Source organism: Periplaneta americana, chromosome 16 (assembly GCF_040183065.1).
Source record: "Periplaneta americana isolate PAMFEO1 chromosome 16, P.americana_PAMFEO1_priV1, whole genome shotgun sequence".
NCBI classification, from domain to species: domain Eukaryota; kingdom Metazoa; phylum Arthropoda; class Insecta; order Blattodea; family Blattidae; genus Periplaneta; species Periplaneta americana.
The window spans coordinates 165,747,314-165,769,486 of NC_091132.1; the positions used below are offsets into that span (position 1 = coordinate 165,747,314).

The 22,173-nt window shown below is 36.2% G+C and overlaps 1 protein-coding gene across 3 annotated transcripts in view; it reads left to right on the forward strand.

The window, feature by feature from the left end:
* The first annotated feature begins 5,669 nt into the window (after window positions 1-5,669).
* Window positions 5,670-22,173, forward strand: part of LOC138691782 (zinc finger protein 568-like) — a 52,347-nt gene continuing 35,843 nt past the window's right edge. For 2 of the 3 annotated variants that reach the window (XM_069814174.1, XM_069814170.1), the window contains exons 1-3: window positions 5,670-5,769; window positions 7,222-7,432; window positions 11,395-11,532. Coding sequence is in view for 2 of the 3 variants with exons in the window: in XM_069814170.1 (XP_069670271.1) it covers window positions 7,316-7,432; window positions 11,395-11,532 (255 nt within the window). In the remaining variant the exon portion in view is untranslated. Of the gene's footprint in view, window positions 5,770-7,172; window positions 7,433-11,394; window positions 11,533-22,173 lie in introns of those variants that run through there. The other variant, XM_069814171.1, reaches the window with a different exon arrangement.

Sequence of the window (22,173 nt, forward strand, 5' to 3'; positions counted from 1 at the left end):
ACAGAACTACATCAGAGGCAGTTTTATGTTGCAAGAGTGCAAAGAGATGATCAGTGTAAATGAATATTTGTTTATAGAGACAAACCAAGTAAATGAAATGGATCTTTTTGAGTATACTAAGCAACCCAACAGCAGAATTATATGACTCACATCCCAGCCTCATCATTCTCTGAAATGTCCTGAAAAACTTGTCTTAAATCATCATAGTGGAAAATATTGTATGGACTGCTCTGGAATGGAAGTTCCAACGGGTAGTGCATGCTTGTGGAAGTCCGAATCCTTTAGATTCCAGAAGCTGAGTTCTCTTTGAAGATCTGCTAAAAAATGTATGAAATGCTGTCAGATTATGGATGAAGAGCCTAACTGATTTTATTGTTTTGGAGCAATGAAGAAGAACGAGGTTTAACTTGTGAGCATAGCAGTGTAGAAATAATGCTCTTGAACAGGTTTGTTTAACATAGTGCTGAACACCTCCATGCTTTCCGGCCATTGCTGAGGCCCCATCATATGTTTGACAGACTATCTTGTCAACTACTCCCCACTTTACAAAACACTAACAATTAATTCTGATAAGCCTGATGCAGTCTTGTCTATTAAAACATCATAGAATCCCATAAATCTCTCTACTGGATCTTTTTTTGAGCAGAATCTGAAAATTATGCTGATTTGGGACTTATTTGACACGTCTAAAGTTTCATCTGCCTGAATGCCAATGAATTCAGAAGAATTTAACTCTTCGATAATATTCTCTTGAATTACATCAGTTATAGATTCAACTAACTAATTCTGTATGTCACTTGAAGTACCTTTAAAGCCTGACGCAGACTGGAGATGATCTCGAATGTACTGCTCCTGCTTAGAAAGCAGATCTAACAATTCTAGATAACTGCCCCTGTTGACTGAGTCTTCTCCTTCAAAATGACCTCTAAATGCAAGTTCCTGTTTCCAAAGAAAACATACAATGTCAACTAGTCTCTCAACAAAGAGTCTATTTTGTTTCACGGCTTCATTATGTTTCAGAGCCTGAATTCTTGCCCCTTCAGATAGAGCATGTTCTATTCTTCCACGTCCTAGTAAATGGAATCCCTCTTCATTCTGTATATGTTTATTTGAATTCTGATGTTTCTCCGTTTTTCTAACGAAGTTTTTTGAAACAGTTACCCCATGCAAAGCCCACTCTTTTTCACCACCAAATAAAACACACGTATAACAAAAAAGTTTGTTGGTGTCCGAACAGCCAGCCAAAGTTTCTAGATACTTTGCTGTCATAATATTTAAAATCTAAATTCGGGGTAAATCTTCTGCTTTTCGTATGTCCAAGAAGAAAATGGCTTACTTTTCAGTAAGTTCAGAACACTCGACAAATTACTACAAGAGTCTGGTCCACTCATTATTTCAGGCTCAGTCTGACAAATACACCTAATTCTCACAAATAATACAAAAATGGTCTTCACTCACTCATTATTTCGGGCACAATCTAGTAAACTCACACTTAATTCTCACAACAAAAATGATCTTGAGTAACTTTCGCGCCGACTAAATCAAAAGGAGCATTTCCCACTAAAGCAGCGTTGCCAACCGTATTTGTGACAAAGTCCTTAAACAGCAGTAAAAATTCATTATAAATATGTTATCAATGGAGAAAATTTTTATTCCTGTCGCTAAGAGGGCTTTAAATACTCGCTAAATTAACAAAAAATATATATATAATACAAATCTTTCATCAATGTTGCCACTGAAAATTTGTTAAACATAGTTAGCTCTAGCATAAATTGGCAACACTAACTGCAAGAGAGAGAAAGTTTGAATATTCTTTGTTGGTCACTGCGGTTGGTCGTGAGACATGCCTCCTTGCGACGTGGAGGGGGTTGCTAGAAATTCAAACAACCTCACGCTATTTTCCGTCCCCTCCAATCCCTGTCGTAAAGCCAAAGCCTGTTGAAGTGGCAGAAGAGGCAAGCGAGAAATTGTCTTACCCACAGATGCCCATCACCCCGGCCGAGCACAACACACAGATCCTGTCGTTGACATGTGCCACTATCTAGCGGCCGATGAGCGAAGAATCCTGTATGAACTTCTGATTTTCTCAATAACAACAATGATTACGGTCGAGAAATTTATTTTAATAGGCCTATTTATAATTCTTCATCTTGAGATTATTTTTGGGTAGGCATTGCCTCAATTGCCTCCATGTAGCTTCGCCACTGCTACTGACATGAGCCTGTTGCATTTAAACACTTAAATGCCATCGACATGGCCCGGGATCGAACCCGCGATCTTGGGCATAGAAGGCCATCGCTATATCAACTCGCCAACCATGTCGACTGAAAGAAAAAACAACAAAATAAATAGATATAGTGTTTTTGATTATATACATTGTATCAATATTTATTATTTAATTTGCTAACATTAACGTAATCGTAAAGTACTGTCTTCACTTAGAAAGTCAATACTGAAAATCTATTAAATACTAAAGAAAGCAAAATCTGGCAAAACTATATGTACACAAGTTCACAAAAGTCTGCATACTTTGTCAAAAGAATTACACTACAATTTCAATAACAGATTTTTACAAGGTTATCTAGCGTCTAATCCACACAGTTTACACATAGCTGTCCCTGATGTTCTGGCTTAGTACATATTTTACTGCAGGTAAATCTAGTTTTTTGTCCTCTGCATAGGGGCACAAATGGCATCTTTTTCTCTTTGTTCCTTCCAGCGCTGCAGTCGTGCGGGTTGTGTCACTACCAGATGCATCCTTTCCTAGAACCTGGCGAATTCTTGTTTTCACATGTTCCTGCATTCCAGGCATTCATATACTGTTTTCGCTGTAAGAAAAATCCTAATGTATACACAAGCACGTGGATGTCATACCCGTGATTAGCTCACAGTCGAAACACTCACACGACGCAGGAAAATGTAGTCCGTATTTGGAAACTATCATCTTGTATTATTTGAAAATAAAAATTGAATTCTAATTTTCTTAAATACAATGAAACATATAACTTCACCCATATGTAAAACAACATGTAAAAGAAAAGCTACTTTTATATTTTCTTAAGTACTATGACCGCGGATGAATACAAACAGTAATACCGAGGTAGTCTGTTCTTGTAACAAGTTGGCGTCACTTGAATTTGTATTTGTTCACGTAAGCACGTGGTACTGAAGTTTGGCTTCTGCATCCTCGGTGTGTGTGTGCGTGCGTGTGTGTGTGTGTGATTATTAAACATAAGATTGGAAACCTTCTCAAAAGGGGAGAAAAACAAATAGTCTCTTAAATGTATATAATAAGTTATGTGAGTTTTAATTAGAGTAATTATAAAGTAAATGTTTCCTAAGCAAATGAATGCATAGTAGTGAGGTTAGGCCTCCTTGACGAGTAACGGGAAATGTTTAACATGAAACAGAATGTACAACAGTAGGCGAGAACACGTACTGAGAATCTATGGCGCCAAACAGCGGCCAATGAAGCCTCACTTCAGTCACGTGCTATTGTTTATATTAGGATTTTTCTTACAGCGAAAAGGTTATAGTCTACTTTCAAGATGTTGTCTGGACAATTTCTCCACAAGGGTCTTCAGGAATTCCCTCCTAGTGTTCCTTGGATTGTTCTTCCATTCATGATTGGCCATAACGAATAGAATCATGGCATTAATGCCAGCATGGTCCATGATCGCAAACTAAAAGCGGAGTGGCTACCTGTTAGTACCTCTAGCTACAATATATGTATTACATAATTTGTCAAATGTATCGGTGCCATCTTTCGTCATGTTGTAAGTCATGATCATTTCAGGTTTTCCAGAGTCCTTATCCACAGAGTCATCACGGTGCATAGTTGAAAGTAGCAGTACTATTTTGTTTCGTGGAACAAAGGAAAGTAATGTTTTCTCCTTGTCGAATGCAAATAATGCTGTTCCCATTGCCTTTTTGTTACAAAAATGGGAGGAATTCCCCCCCCCCCTTAGTGTGCCGAGAGTTGTAAGCTTGTACTCTTTCAGCTGTTGGTATAGATGAAAACCAGTCATCGTAAGTTAAATTTCTCTTTGTTCCATGCACCGGTTCAGATAATTTCCGGACATAATATTCGGGAAAAGATTCATTGCTTTGTTTTTGAACTGTACCAATATATGTACGGTTCAGCAGATAGTCTTACTGTCGTTCATCATAACAATTTTCATTTTGTACTACGCCGGTTTATTTGGCATGTAGACTTTAAAAGGGCATCTATACCGAAAATCAACAAGCTGCTCATCAATTGTAAGGTACTTGTGGGGACTGTAGTATTGTTTGCAGTTCGAAATGAAAGTTTCCCATATACCACATATGGGTGCTAATTTGTCGGTTAGCCGTCTATCAATTGTGGTCAGCTTTTCATCACATCTTAGATAACAACACAGAAACTGACAACGTGTGAGACTCATAGTTGCTCTAAATATATCTATGCCAAAAAAAAAAAAAAAAAATCAGACCACAATTCATTTACATTTACTATGCTGCCTTTTAACGTTCCGGCAGCATAAAGCAAATCAAACAGGGCATTGATTCGAAATTCATTAGTAAGCTTTGTGAAGCTATACTCTATCCATATAACTTACTGCGCTAAATCTCATTGTCTGTTCTTGTAGTTATTTCTTTTGCAATTTCATCACTGATAAACAGCTTCCAAGAATCATTAGGTGATTTAACACGCTTTGCATCACCTTTTACATGGGGTAAATGAGTCACAATATTATCTGCAATAGGTCTTCCTCTCCTAGTTGGCATATGACAACTCCAGCAGTGACCATTTTTACCTTGAATAGATGGACCAGAAATAATTATTTCACATTAACAATCACTAGCTTTTTCCACAGATTCTTCACTGTCACTGTTTTCAATATTTTCTTCACAATTGTCGACCTGGTTGGCGAGTTGGTATAGCGCTGGCCTTCTATGCCCAAGGTTGCGAGTTCGATCCCGGGCCAGGTCGATGGTATTTAAGTGTGCTGACAAGCTCATGTCAGTAGATTTACCGGCATGTAAAAGAACTCCTGCGAGACAAAATTCCGCCACATCCGGCGACGCTGATATAACCTCTGCAGTTGCGAGCGTCGTTAAATAAAACATAACATAACATCTTCACAATTATCCTCTTCTTCGCTTTCAGGATCCAGTGCAAGATGTGTTTCCGCCTCCCAAAGTTCATCTTCGTTCTCACTAGCTGAACTTTCCAGCAGCCATTCTTAAATTTTACTCGTTGACGCCATATTGTATGTTATGGACACTGTAGATATAGATCGCACTGTACTAGAATAACTTTGAAATAAAGAAATGGTTACTGTTACAAAAAAAAAAAAGTCGCGTACCTATATGATACATCAGGGTCGCACATACTCATTTACGAAAGTGCGCGTGCGCCAAACAAACAAATATGCTGGAGGGTCTCACAGATCCTGGTATCTGGATGAAGGGTGAAGTTCTCGTACGATTTTCTTATTGATTTACGTGCCGTTCACGAGTGCGTTATAGTGAAGCAAGCTGGAGGTTGTTCGCAAAATAACTACAGCAATAATCAGCATCGCCTGGCTGTGATCGCCAAACTGTGGGAGGAGTCTCTACATCTGAAAATATTATTCTCTATCAGTATTTTTCAATAATTGTCACGGCATACTTTATCGCAGTGGAAACTGTACATACCCTGGAATCGTGTATTGTACAAACCGAATGGGTATGTGAGGTTATCGCTAATGAAATTGTGATTCATTTTAACTTTAATACTTCATAAAGGTAAGTCTTTATCTGTACATAATGCAATTTTTTCTGTTTTGTATAATTATGATTCGAATCTTACTTGTTTATTCTTTTATTGTGCTGTTACAGTCATTCATTAATTTTATTTTCATGCTACTTTTTAAGATGGATGTATCATTTAGTGTAAGTTACAAGTTATAAATTTTATACCTTGTAATTTATATTGCTTGAGGGCACTTGTAGAAATGGCGAATTTAAAGTTTGCATATATCGTGAAACTTCGGTATCTCCCCACAGCTCAGAATTTCCCGGCCTCGTGTCATTTAAAGAATCCCATCAACTAACATTGTTACATACCTCGACTTCATGTCTCCGCTCATTTAACCCATACAGAAACTTACATTGGACGTCAGCCCCGTGTGTGGTGCGGGGCGATATCGAAGATTGGCCCATAGAGTTAATAGGATTTATTTCCTCAATGTACTATGGCTTTTATGTAATCTAGGTAGACCTACACATAATGTAGTCAACAGAAATTACGATTTTTCGTGGTTGAAGCAAATACCTTATAATAATAAAACCGGGCTGTTGTATTTGACGTGAGTGCGAAATATCGCGGACTTGACATCTAGCGGAACGGCGTGGAATTACGTCCACAAATACAAATATTAACATAGCGGGATTCGAACTATTGTTTAAAACGTGAATTACTAATGTGAAATATTATTATGAAACACTTAAGAAATGTTGAATAATATTTAAGGTAAAATTATTATCTTATATCAAAGCTGCATATTATGAGAAATATTGCATACTTCATATTACATTCCGTAATAAATTGTTACATAATTGTTTTCATTGGTTTAGTGAGACAAACTCAATTCTTATATTAGGAATGAATTTACAATAATGCTTTATATACGCATTGCTGACAACTGCAAAGATAAAATTGATAGTAATCTGATGGTTGTAATAATTAGTAAAGGCATGTGGACAATAATAAAACTTAATTTGATAAAACCTTAAAATTTCCGATACATTTTAACTTCTATTCATTTATTAGGTCTAAATAAAAAGGCTAATTTGTATTTTTTTTATCATCACAAAGACGAAGGAATTAGGCCTACTAAAGAATGTTGTTGACTCACACTTTGTGATCTCTCGGAAATCGAAAATACGATTTGGAGCAATTTGTAATGCTGTAATTTTGTAGCAATTATAAACAGCACATAATATACACCCTGACGTTTTAACACAGCACTAATTAATAAAACTATTAACTAGCCCAGCAACAATATACATTGCAGTTGATTACAGCGTGCTTCGCGAGTATTGCCACACCGGCCGCCTAGGTAGCAGCACCAGCGTCGTTCGCGCGCAGAACTACTAACTGTCCGGTATTATTATAGTAAGGTATTTGGTTGAAGTAATGTGCCAGTACCGGTAAAATGGCCGCTAACAATGACTGCATTGTTTACATGTTTTCAGTGCCATCTACGAGTCAGGTCACGAACATATCCAACGCATCTCGTATTGTAACCTCTGAGCATAAGTCTCTTTCAGCAGTTTATATTCTGCAGATATGTCAATACTTAGATGTCTGTTGATGGCTGTAGTCAAGAAGGAACCCGAGGTTGACCCTTTGGCTATGCAATTGAGTGATGAGACTGATACAGCTGAGGAGAAGCCCTTGTCAGAGGTAAATTGAGAGACACTAGTTGTAATTTCTATATGCGATGTGTTTATCAAATTAAAGTATGACATGAAGTTTTATGAAAATATCTTCGAGTTTATTATCAGCAGACTTTCAGTATAGCCTAAGAAATTTCAGATTTAGATCACATGTTACATGCTTCTTTTATACTCTTTCATAATATTTTAATAGTCTATAATGGAAGATGGTTTAAACTTCGTTTTAAGATGACTTTGAATCAAAATGTTTTTCATAAATCCTCATGTGTATTAATGAATAATAATGTGTAATATCAAAAATAGAATTCTGTTGAAACTGAATAGCCAGTTGCATATCTCTCAAATACATGTTGCAGGCCAGATAAACCTACAGAGCAGCACCATCACAACAACCAACGTGAGCCCTTGTGATGGTGTTAGTGAACTATTACTGAAACGGGACATGTTTTGAATAATTTCTCTACACAAGATAATATAATTGTAATTTATAATAATTAATTAAGATTAGCAGATATTCCAAATCCGTTACCCTTTTTCACTTTCCTGGTCAGACGTGTGATCTACATGCAATATAAATCGATGTTAATACAAGTGCAGCCAATTATTTCCAACTGAAACAGTAGCAGTAGTAAAGCATCTTAAGGTACGGTCACACGTCGCTACTTTTGCAGTGCTGGAGTACAAAAAACTGCGCAACTCTCGTACTGCGACGTGTGAACAACGGTGCAACCCGAAAAGTAGCGTTTGCCGAACCTGCTGCCCGCTACTTTTCCATGCTGCGCGCAGCTTAGAAGTAGCGACGTGTGAACAGAGTTCTCAGGGTTGCAGCCGTAGCATTTTTGATATCGGTTTTGTTGAAACTTTTGCTGCGGTTGCGACCATTGTTGCCACCCAAATGTGCCAATCATACTGTTATTGTTTGGATATATTTTAATGTTATATGTGATGAAAATAAATTATTTGTAACAGTTATTAAATGCACAACACAGTCTGAGCATGTTTGCTGACGATATAATTCATTTTTTTAATTTTCCGTAGCGTAGTTTCAAACAGGAGGGTTGCCAACATTGATTACGTGAATATGCTGTTTGTTATCATTTAAGTATATAGGCGTTTTAACAGCTTTATATTAAAAATAATGCCAATTTCTAAATACTAGTTAGGACTGAAAAGCAAATAGTAGATAAGTAAGCTTTCGTGTGAGTTTCTTAATAATGCGAACATAACTACAAAATGTATATTGAGAAGTCAACACGGAGATGGAAACCTGCAGCATGACTGCGGCTGCAAAAGTAGCGCCTTGTGTGTGAACAGACTCGCAACCTTCAGTTGCAACTTTTGCAGCACTCGGGTTGCGCAGCACGAAAAGTAGCGTGCAGCGCGCTACTTTTGGCTTACGTGTGAACACGACACGCAACTTTTGCAGCTGCAGTACAAAAGTTGCTCAGCAAAAGTAGCGACGTGTGACTGTACCTTTACGCTGCTTGATAGTACGTACAGGGACATCATTTTATTTTTACTAACATTTTTAATATTAACCTGGCTATTCTTCGGATTAAAGGACTGGAACAGGAAACACCGCTTGCTCCCCCTTCCAAGACTGCAGTTCAATGATACTGGCGTAAAATACAAATCACTTTACTACGTATAGGAGGGAAGAAAAGTAGTTCATCCATTTATGTAAACTAGGATATATCGCGATTTTGAGTTTGATAATTTTCATTAGGTTTTTGTTTAATCAAAATACAGTACCATATTAACACTTTGTGTTTTTACTCACGAATTGAGCTATCCATTTGGACGTATTCATTATGCAGTGTATATTGTACTGTTACAGCACATTAGCATACAATTTAGAGAATGAAGTTAAATTAAAAAATAATCATAATATGGATATTTAAACACATTTTTGAAAATGGTGACCGTTCATTTCGATACAGGCTTCAGTTCTTTTGTACATATTATCGCACAGTAGACCATTGTACCTAATTTCAATGACCAGTTTCGGCCTTCGTACTAGTAACTCATGTTGAAATAATTCTGTACCTACTCTATAAAAGAGTACTTACGTACTGTAAATTCAATCTTCATTTCTGCTCGATCCGAAAAGATAAAATTACTCAGACATGGTATCTACTGTCCGTTCAAGGGGTTTTGTCGTAGAAAGGGGGGGGGAATCACGTGACAGTTAATTACTTAACGAGGCCCTTTTTATTTAAGTTATTTTAAACAGTTTTATAATATTACGTAGACGTCCAATTCCTAACAGAAATGAATGTTTTCAGAGAGGAGCTAAGACAACGCAGCTACTAGACTCTACAGAGGGGCGAACAGAAGCAGGCGGGGGAAACCGGGATGCGACGTAGGCAAACGGACGACAATACCTGTGCGAAAATATGATTCAATATTGAAAGCTCTTTCGTCACTGGAAAACGGGAACATATTTCTGGAACGTACTATACTCACTAACTCAGTACTGCATACGCGGCCTTGGTTCTGTGTGGAGAACGGTTGGAAGTTTACTAGTAGAGGGGGTGGGAGTGAAGTACATTCAAAAACTCAGGTACAATAAAAATGTAAGTAAAAATAAAATGATATCCCTGTATATGTATTAGTGTTCTGCTTGTATTATTAAAGAGCAGTTTTACGCATTACTGTTTTAGTGTGTTGACGAAGAATAAATAGTATATGACACCTGAATTCTATTTGGCAAGCATTCGACTTTTTTGGAACGGATAATTGAAGGGAAAAAATTCCAAATGAAGAAGTGGACTTCAAATAATGATCAAAATTGCGAGAATGAAGTAACAACTATTCGAGAGATCATTCGTGAATAGAAACAATCGTAATAACTTAGATATAACAGGTGGTAAAGGAATTTTGTATAATTGTAAAATTCTTTTCACATTAAAATAACACAGTTTTGTATTTATTTCTGCAACATATGCAACAAGAAGTAAACGGAAATTTGGACACATTACACTAAATAAAACTTAGCAATGGTACGCAAAAAAGTTGTAATATTTCACTGAGCTCCATACACTGAAATAGATAACCCGAACATACATTACGACCTGGTCTAGATCGAAAAAACATTGACTGTGCCATATTCCACACTGCTATGAAAAGTTGTGTAAACTGTGAAATGTTTGTTATCGGTTGTAATAACTGTAATTGACTTAAATACAATAATTTGAATAGTAATATGGGACAAGGAGACGTTTGTAGTACTGTACATTGTAAGAAAAAGAGGTCAGAGTTATCCTTCTTCCGAAAGATCCAGGACAGTGAGTTTATAATAGTACATTATGCAACGAGCCTATAATGGTAGTAATTAAGACGCGAGTATGTTTATGAAACTCTCTTGCGCTCGTTTCATAATTTTCATACGAGCGTCTTAATTACCATTATAGGCAAGTTCATACGACTTTTTATGCTCGACCATATTTCTAACTTGAAATTATTCATAAGTATTCATGTTATTCTTATGTGACTGATCTTGTGCAATCTCGTAAATTGTGAGATGTGCGCAGACGCGAAAGTATTGATTTTTTCCGAGGAACAAATATCATTGACCTTCATATAACCTAGAGAGTTAAATGAACATTAATCTTGATATAACCTGTAAATTGATTTAGACATAGAAAAACGAGATGACAAATTGAATTTATTTGAATATTATTTACAATTAACGCTAATTATTATAGTAACGGAACATAACCTTCTGCGACAGTATTGGATTTCCAGCCTTTTCTTTTTCAAAAGAACACGATATCGAAAGTACAATACATTTTATCGTCTGCTAGGGAAAAGGTCTGTGATGAGGCGATAGTAGCGATCCTGGTAGCGAGTAACTATCTATGGGTGCATATTTGTTAAGTATTGAGCTTCGTGACTATATACTAGACGGTGACTGTGCTTTCTGTAATATGAATTAGACTCCATTCTTTATGTGTCTGCTTCCTACAGAAGGCCAATTCGTTGGACCTCAACACGACTGGGCTAAAAGAGGACTGCGTGGACTGCAACTATGATCTCACATCAGAGATAAAATTCGAGGAAACTGCAGTTCCAATTGATTTTACTACGGTGAAGAGTGAAGCTAAGGTGAGTAGAATTCATGGGGTGTGCAAGCGCATTTTCGTTACCCAAGAAGTTTAGGAATGTTATCGGTTAGTATATCCTGGACCCAAATGCTTACGTGAGAACGCCAGTGAAAAGGGATAATAAAGAATGGACACTGAGCAAATTTTCTTGTGTTTTGTTTCTCTGTCCGTCGGCGTTTAGTTCCACTTTCAAGCGCTAGAGGTTAGTGTAATCGAGCATATGCTAAGATAATAATAGAGAATAGAGTTGAGACACAGGATCCAAACATAGCCTACCTTATTGCATAATCCAGTGATGCCTTGCTTCAAATAAATTCAAGTTAACAGCTTTTCCTTATTTCTCAGTGGCAAACTAGTTGTAATAATAATTTTTTATATTTCAGATATAATATATTATATTATAAAATAATATAATACATCATGTTGTTTTCTAATGCCAGGCATTTGACAATAAAGTCATTTGACCTCTTGCACTCCACTATTTTTCAAAGATATTGTCATGTTTAGCCACTGACGCACAGATTTTGAGATGTTCTGAATCCATTTCTTGATTTGAGTTGCACAATGGACAGTTAGGAGACTGCTATATTCCAGTTCTATGCAGATGCTTGGCCAAACAGTCATGGCCTGTTGCCAATCTAAATACAGCTACAGACGATTTGCGTGGTAAATCGGGAATCAACTGAGGATTATGATGCAGAGAGTTCCATTTTTTCCCTTGAGATTGTGTTATGAAATTTTGTTTGTTGAAGTCTAAGTATGTAGAAGTGCAACAGGAGCAAATAGCATCTTATTACTACAAAAAAGAGCACTGAGGGTAATATGCAATAAAAGTACCAAGGAATCATGTAAGCCACTATTTCGAGAGTTAAAGGTAATGTCAGTTTACAATCTATTCTTTTACAGAACCTTGATATTCCTTAGATCCAACATAGATTTTTATCAGACTAGATCAGATATAATTTTGGCTGGTGTATTACTAAAGTTAGGAGGATATGGCTTATTACGTGTATTTGTAATTTTAGTTAATTTTTCCGTACTTAATTATATTTGAATTTCTATTAGATTGGTTGGTGGTGTAATTGTTAGATTAATTTGTAAGCGTCAAACAGATTGAAAGCCATTAATTGCTAATTCTTCTGTAGCTCATATAGGAATTGTTATTGGGGGGTTAATAACTTTAAATTATTGGGGATTTTGTGGATCATATGTTTTAATAATTGCTCATGGTTTATGTTCTTCTGGTTTATTTTGCTTAGCAAATATTTCTTATGAGCGTTTAGGTAGACGGAGATTATTGATTAATAAGGGTTTAATGGGATTTATATTTTTTCAACACTAGAAATAAAGATAAATTAGATTACACAAAGTGCAGATTAAGTGTGAGCTCAAATACCTGCTTTTTTAATGGCATAAATATATTTAATAAGCTACCATTGGAGGCGAGAAAGTTACCAATAAATAGATTTAAGTCCTGCATACATAGATGGTTGCTGAACAGACCTTTCTATTCAGTGAGTGAATTCATGGAGTGTGATGTAAATATTGTATTTTAGAAATGTAACCCTTTCTTTATATTTTAATTTGTCTCTTTGTATTTTAATTGTTCCTTTTGTCCTTATATAAATGTGTTAACCTACAGCATACTCTGTATATCTCACAGTGTTTGTTTTGTTTATTTCTCAGTGTTTGTTTATTTGACTATGTATATTTATTTGCTTATAATTATTTGTTTATTTGTCTATATTTATTTGTGCTAAGTTTGTTTGTGCATGTGTGAGTGTATGTGTGCGTGTGTATACTATCGAACCTGACGATGTCATATCTAGGCCTTGTACACTGGTTTCTGACAAATAATATTATTATTATTATTATTTAATAAATCTTTTCACAGAGTAATACGTAGATTTGGTAGCAGGTCTGTAATAATATATTATAAAATTAAGTATCGAATACGTTTAATATTTGTATATAATATAATATAGGTATATGGTTTTACTTCTCATAAGAGTTTTGTTTTTCCATTTTCAGCGCTATCAAATCATTACATATTTTAATTGTTGTTGGGGTCAACGTCTCAACTCTCATTATAAAGGAACTCTAGAGTGTAGACATTACAGTTAATGACTGATTTATTATTTTATGGATCCAATTTATTTTATTTGAGTACATAATGTACCTAGATGTATTAATTATGTGTGTTATATTTCCGCTGTGTCGACTGCTAGCTGGTGTGATGTCAGCGCCAACTCTAGGTAGAAAGCAGAATCTCATGCTCTAGCTGGCTTGAAGGTCATTGAAATCAGTCCGGCTACATCAAAGGTACCGACGCGAAGTGTCCATTCTTTATAATCCCTATTCGCTGAGGACACTACGAAAGGTATCACGTATTGTAACCTAGTTCGGAACATAACAATAATGGAGTATGACAACTGTAAATGACATTGCTACTAAATTGAAATAGTCTGTCCAGCTACTTTTTAACCATATAAACGCATTAACGTTACGAAACTAGCGCTGTACAAAATATTAGTGCTACATATGACACGAAATGTAATTAGTTCGATGATAATACTTTTTTTTTAAGTTGATTATTTAACGACGCTGTATCAACTACGAGGTTATTTAGCGTCGATGAGATTGGTGATAGCGAGATGGTGTTTGGCGAGATGAGGCCGAGGATTTGCCATAGATTACCTGGCATTCACCTTACGGTTGGGGAAAACCTCGGAAAAACCCAAGCGGGGATCGAACCCGCGCCCGAGCACAACTTCAGAATGGCAGACAAGCACCTTAACCGACTAAGCCACGCCGGTGGCTCCTGATAATACTGAATTAGTATATACAATACATATTATAGAACATATTATTAACATGGTACACATTAACTGTAAATACTCTTTGTATTATATAATACCTATGGAGTAACGGTCAGCGCGTCTGGCTGCGAAACCAGGTGGCCCGGGTTCGAATCCCGGTCGGGGCAAGTTATCTGGTTGAGGTTTTTTCCGGGGTTTTCCTTCAACCCAATACGAGCAAATGCTGGGTAACTTTCGGTGCTGGACCCCGGACTCATTTCACTGGCATTATCACCTTCATATCATTCAGACGCTAAATAACCTAGATGTTGATACAGCGTCGTAAAATAACCCAAGAAAATTAATATATATATATATAATTCATTTAACGAGATCAACTCCGTTATGGTGAACAAAAATATATATTCTGAACTTATGAAATGCATATCTTTTACTATAACTACCAGTAAAAATTTGTTTAAGCTACGAAAATGTTCTTCCTACGTCACATTACAGGGACGAAATAATAATAATAAAAATCAATATACAAACTAGCAATTTTTACATATTACACAATATATCCAAATAATTCATTTATCAAAATCTATTCCGTAGCAGTGTATGAAAACATACATTCTGAGGTTCTAAACTGCAAATCTTTTACGAACATCACATAAATATGTTTAAACTAAGATAATGTTCTTTCTACGTGACATGACGTTACAGGGACAAAATATACAAAGTAGCAATATTTACATATTACACAATATATACAAATAATTCATTTATCAAAATCTATAACGTAGCAGTGTATGAAAACATACATTCTGAGGTTCTAAACTGCAAATCTTTTACGAACATCACATAAAATTTGTTTAAACTAAGATAATGTTCTTTCTACGTCATATGACGTTACAGGAGCATATTTATAATACATTACATCATTGTTATTTAATGACTCCATGTGTACCTGCTTGCAACCCTACTATCCTGCTTATGCATCCACATTACGTAATGAATGTACCAGAAGAAACTACTCGATCCGCTGTATATCTGGGAATTGGTATGCGCTGCCTGGGGCCTGTTTCTCAAAACTCATGAATTAGTATTATTAGTCTGTACAGTAGTAATATTAGTTTATTTTACAAGTTTGTGTTTCTAGAATCTACAAGGGTAAAGTAGTAGTTACTAGTTCACAGACTAGTAATATTGGTAGATTTCACCAGTTCATAAGTTTCTCAAAATGCTAATCTAGTTGATTATACTGGTATTCAACAGGAATATTACTACAAAGCTCTAAAGACTGGTGATTTCTGTATTATCAGTTACCAGTGACAATCTTTCTCAGACAATCAAAACAAAATATTGTACTGTAGTTGTTTTTTTTTTTTAATATGTGGTTTAGTGATTCCGATTGAAGTGATGAAGAAATTGTTGTGAGAGAGCTAAAATTATATCGAGAAAGAACAAATATTATTCATTTAAGGGAGCATTGTTTAAATATAATGAACGGTTTAGGTAAAGTGTTGAAAAGCTTGAAGAGTTGTTAAATGTAGTGGGACCTATCATAACAAGACAAGCAAATAGAAGTCATACATTATCAGCAAAGCTTCAAATACAATTATTGCTCTACAAATCGGGATGTTGATTATTTTCCAATGCCATCTGGTCTTTCTATCCTAGACCAGCAACATTTAAAGAATTTTTTCCCAATAATCTGATACCAATTCATCAACTGCAGTAATTTTTGCTGGCTTTCCTCCTCCACTGCCGGTTATTCTGACATTGTCAACTTTAGCCTACAAATTAAATTTAAAACGACACTATTTATAAATAGATCAAATATAAAACTGAAAAAAAAAAAAAAAAAATGAGTGAATTTTTCATCAAGTCATAAGTGGCATTCATGTCGGCAGTAGACCCACTTGCTACGTAATATGTTCACATTTTGATACTGTGAACTTGAATTGGTACTTATCAAAGTTGCTTTCTTAATGTTGGGCCAGTAAGTGTCCCTAACGTATGCATAATCTTTGTTCTGATGTATCAGTTCCATACACATTACAAAATTGTTTATCCATTCGTTTACTTTATCAGTTTTTGTTAATATGCTTGAAAAAGCACCCAATAATATATCCTTTGATTCATTAATCATATTGAGTATAGTTAATTTGCTTTCAATTGATAGAATTTGAACTGAAAAGAGAAATAAAAACCAAAGCACAAACAACTTAGCCTTCTAACCTCAAATAACAATACCTATCAATGACTATAAACAAATGAATTCAATCAGCTCACTAGTGAAAGAGATCATGTAACTAGTGAAAAATTGTCACAAGTTACTAGACTGGTGAAATAGTTTGAGAAACGGAATCTACTAGAGCTGGTGAAATGTACTCTGCCAACTAGTAACTGGTGAACTACTAAACTAGTACCGTATTTTTAAGAAACAGGCCCCTGGTGGTTATGTATAGACCTGCTCTGAAATGGAGGTGTATGGGTTAGTATGAACGTGACTTGTGCTGTGAAATTGTCTCTCATGCTGTGTTACTATCCCATCCTAAAATATCAGTTTTTTTGCTTTCTAAATTTCACGTTTGAATGTTGGTTTTTCAGTTATTCGTTCTGTAATTAATGTAATACGCTATATTTAGATAATTTCGATTTTAGCGTGTAGTATATATTTAGTGTGACCATCAGTGTGGTTTTAGATGTAATAGATCGACTATTGATCAGATTTTTTGTATTCGACAAATATTGGAGAAAAAATGGGAGTATAAGGGTACAGTGCATCAGTTATTCATAGATTTCAAAAAAGCGTATGACTCGGTTAAGAGAGAAGTTTTATATAATATTCTTATTGAATTTGGTATTCGCAACAAACTAGTTCGATTAATTAAAATGTGTCTTAATGAAACTTACAGCGGAGTCCGTATAGGCCATTTTCTATCTCATGCTTTTCCAATTGACTGTGGGCTAAAGCAGGGAGATGCACTATCATCTTTACTTTTTAACTTTGCTCTAGAATATGCCATTAGGAAAGTCCAGGATAACAAAGAGGGTTTGGAATTGGACGGGTTACATCAGCTTCTTGTCTATGCGGATGACGTGAATATGTTAGGAGAAAATCCACAAACAAATAGGGAAAAGGCGGAAATTCTTCTTGAGGCAAGTAGAGCGATAGGGTTGGACGTAAATCCCGAAAAGACTAAGTATATGATTATGTCTCGTGACCAGAATATTGTACGAAATGGAACTATAAAAATTGGAAATTTATCCTTCGAAGAGGTGGAAAAATTCAAATATCTTGGAGCAACAGTAACAAATCTAAATGACACTCGGGAAATGCCTGTTATTATTCGGTTGAGAAGCTTTTGTCATCTAGTCTTCTGTCAAAAAGTCTGAAAGTTAGAATTTATAAAACAGTTATATTACCGGTTGTTCTGTATGGTTGTGAAACTTGGACCCTCACTTTGAGAGGGGAACAGAGATTGAGGGTGTTTGAGAATAAGGTTCTTAGGAAAATATTTGGGGCTAAGAGGGATGAAGTTACAGGAGAATGGAGAAAGTTACACAACGCAGAGCTACACGCATTGTATACTTCACCTGACATAATTAGGAACATAAAATCCAGACATTTGAGATGGGCAGGACATGTAGCACGTATGGGCGAATCCAGAAATGCATATAGAGTGTTAGTTGGGAGGCCGGAGGGAAAAAGACCTTTGGGGAGGCCGAGACGTAGATGGGAAGATAATATAAAAATGGATTTGAGGGAGATAGGATATGATGGTAGAGACTGGATTAATCTTGCTCAAGATAGGGACCAATGGCGGGCTTATGTGAGGGCGGCAATGAACCTACGGGTTCCTTAAAAGCCAGTAAGTAAGTAGTATATATTTATTAATTTTAGTGTTGAGTTAGCATAATGTCATCTTCTAAGTTACGGAACAAAAAAGTAATTCATTCTTAGGAACGAGAAATTATTAATAATGTGTGTCTAATGCCTACCCACTTCACTTGCGTGATTCGGGTTCTGCATACTGCGGCTAGATGGCAAGACTGTGACCCATTTTCAAGTTGCACACAACTTCGGAGGGCCACATTATGCATGATGTGTATCTGTGAGGAGTTATATCATGTACTAGAGTGAGTGTGTGTGTGTAAGTGTTCCTGTAAGTATTGTGTAGGGAAATGGGTGACGGTGTTGATGGTGAGAAAGAGAGAAGGGGAAACCCGGTGCCAGCATGTAGCCTACTCCTAACAAATAGCACCAAGGGGGCTGCCGGGCTTAACGTCACCATCCAACAGACAAATCACTATGAATATTGACATATGCCTTTCCTTCATATGCACTGCAAAAAGATTTGGGATTTAACCCAGGCATATTGGTGCACAATTTAGTGATAAGAATTTGTGCATTGCCATCTCTCGTAGTCCCTAGATAGAAATATTACATGAAAAATTCTGACCCCTCCAGGAATCAAATCGGGTCTGCTAGTCTGGAGGCAGACGCACTACCGCAGAGCTATCTCGGCAGACAATTGTTAATAATGTATTTGTATGAAAACTCATGCGTACTGAAACTGTAAAAAACTGCATATTTCCCTAAGATGCGTAGCAGAGTTGTGGCTGCTACAGGGATAGCTAAACGCACTTACACTGTATTGTAAAGGAAGGCAAGAAGGTAGACAATGGTACTTACCCATACTTACAAATGGCTTTTAAAGAACGCGCAGGTTCATTGCCACGTCATATAAGCCCGCCATCGGTCCCTATCCTGTCCAAGATTAATACAATCTCGTCATATCCCATCTCCTTCAAATCCATTTTAATATTATCCTCCCACCTACGTCTCGGCCTCCCAACTAAAACTCTATATTCATTTCTGGTTTCGCCCAGACGTGCTACATGCCCTGCCCATCTCAAACGTCTGGATTTAATGTTCCTAATTATGTCAATGCATGCAGTTCTGCGTTATGTAACTTTCTCCATTCTCCTGTAACTTCATCCCCCTTAGCCCCAAATATTTTCCTAAGCACCTTATTCTCAAACTCCCTCAATCTCTGTTCCTCTCTCAAAGTAAGAGTCCAAGTTTCACAACTATACAGAACAACCGGTAATATAACTGTTTTATAAATTCTAACTTTCAGATATTTTTACAGCAGACTAGATGACAAAAGCTTCTCAATCGAATAATAAGAGGCATTTCTCATATTTATTCAGCGTTTAATTTACTCCCGAGTGTTGTTTATTTGTTACTGTTGCTCCAAGATGTTTGAAATTTTCCACCTCTTCAAAGGATAAATCTCCAATTTTTATATTTCCATCTTGTACAATATTCTGGTCACAAGACATAATCATATACTTTGTCTTTTCGGGATTTACATCCAAACATATTGGTTTACTTGCTTCAAGTAAAATTTCCGTGTTTTCCCTAATCGTTTGTGGATTTTCTCCTATCATGTTTACGTCATCCACAGAGACAAGAAGCTGATGTAACCCATTCAATTCCAAAACCCTGTCTTTTATCATGAACTTTTCTAATGGCATATTCTAGAGCGAAATTAAAAAGTAAAGGTGATAGTGCATCTCCTTGCTTTAGCCTGCAGTGAATTGGAAAACCATTAGACAGAACCTGGCCTATACGGACTCTGCTGTAAGATTCATTGGGGCACTAGTTTCGTATTTCACTGTCGATTATTTTCATAATATTTTGTATTTCGCATGTGCCATAAGTAGCAATCAGTCCCATTAATGTATGCCATGTAAAGTTTTACACCACTTATTTCAGTTTACCCTAAATATCATGTGTGATGTCTTAATAAATATATCTAAAAATCAATTTCAGGTAATACTATAATACTATATTACTTTCTTATGGAAATGTTCTTAATTAGTGCAAAGATGCATGGAGTAGGGGCATAGTTTCATTTCAGCTTTACGAATTTAAACCTGTACTTACATTCTTATATTATTTCCCATTAATGGAGTGTTGTTGTACGTGTAAAAATTAACTGTTATGATAAATGAGTACCTCTGATTGAGGTTGTCGCTGATATGTATATCTATATATATTATCGGGCAATACATTTCACGTGACAATATATGTCAGAGGAAGTACAATTGTTAGTATGCGTCTGAAGTCTGATTAGTGAATATGTAGCTAATCGGCGATGTATGCAATGGAGGGAGCATTATGGCTTCAAATGGAAAGATTGATTTTATTGTCAACAAAAATATCTTTAGTGGTGTAAACAAAACAAACTTATTTGCGTCTGCCTTACAAAATTCAAACAATTAAAAGTTCAAACAACGAAACATGCTGAAGTTGAGGTTTAAAGTATAATGCGATTTGCGGTGCGGAACAGTGATGTTGGATACTTCAATTATTACTACTGACCTAAATAGAAATCGATCTTCATATACATTAATTTTCAGCTTGATAATGTGCACGATTTGAAGTAAATAATTGAGAACTGAGAATGGAAGTATTTATTGTTACAATGTGTAGAGGAGAAAAGACCTACATTGTGTCCACAGAAATGTACTGGGGTTATAAACTGCTATAATTTTATCAGTATGTGTTTTACGATATTCATACCAGTGTCATTAGAAAGAACGGCTTAAAGAATTTCAGGAAATGCGTAATTGATTATTGTTGATCGAAAAAACAAATGCCAGCACAAGAAGAAAGAAAAAAACGCCGTTTCCGCTATTTCGCTTTTCATTAAGCAAATTGTGTTAAATGATCTGAATGTTATATTCATTTTTGTTGACCGGAACAACAGATGGCAGCACAAGAAGAAAGAAAAAACGCCATATCCGCTATTTTGCTTGTCATTAATGTATTGTTGGATATAAGCAAATTGTGTTAAATGATCTGAATGTTAAATTGATTATTGTTGACCGGAACAACAGATGGCAGCACAAGAAGGGAGAAAAAATACGCTGTTTCCGCTATTTCTCTTATTATTAAGGCAATGTTGGATATAAGCAAATTGTGTTAATTGATCTGAATGTTAAATTTTCAAGTCTGTGTGAATTCTGCAGCATTTAGAGGGTTATTTAGGTTAGGTTTTTAGTGACAGGGCAACGTTTCACGTCAGTGAAAAAGTAAACAAGCATAATGTTAGGATTTGGGGGAGCGAGAATCCACATTTCATTTTAGAGGTTGAACGTGGCTCCCCTAAGCTAAATGTGTTTTGTGCCATTTCGAAACAGTAAGTGTATGGCCCATTTTCCTTCCAAGAGAACACTGTCATCGATATGAGTTATCTTGATATACTTACTGAGTGGCTCTCTCCACAATTGGGAGAAGAAGGCAACGAATTTCTTCTCCAACAAGATGGAGCACCTCCTCACTGACATTTTGATGTATGGAATATTCTATATCAACAACTTGCAGGAAGATGGATTAGGTGCGCTGGGAACCAAGATGTCTTTTGCACCTGACCTCCAAGGTCCCCTGACTTGACCGTCTGTGACTTTTTTATGGGGTCACATAAAGAATCTTGTCTATATACCTCCACTACCTAAAAATCTGCAAGAGCTCCAACTTCGTACCATGGCCGCGGTCGAGTGAATCCCTATAGATATGTTGGAATGTGTGTTGCATGAGTGGGTATTTCGCCTTGACAGCGTGACACGTGGAGCGCACATCGAGTGTTTTTGTGGTAGGTAAAAAAATGTTTGAGTTTCTCTTTCTAATGATACCAGTTTCGTATAAATCTGGCAACTGGCAGCGACACTATAGAAGTTTATACCCCCAGAATGTTTCTGCGGACATACTGTATTATAATCAACTTTACCGATACTGCTCTTTTAAACAAACTGAAGTTTCA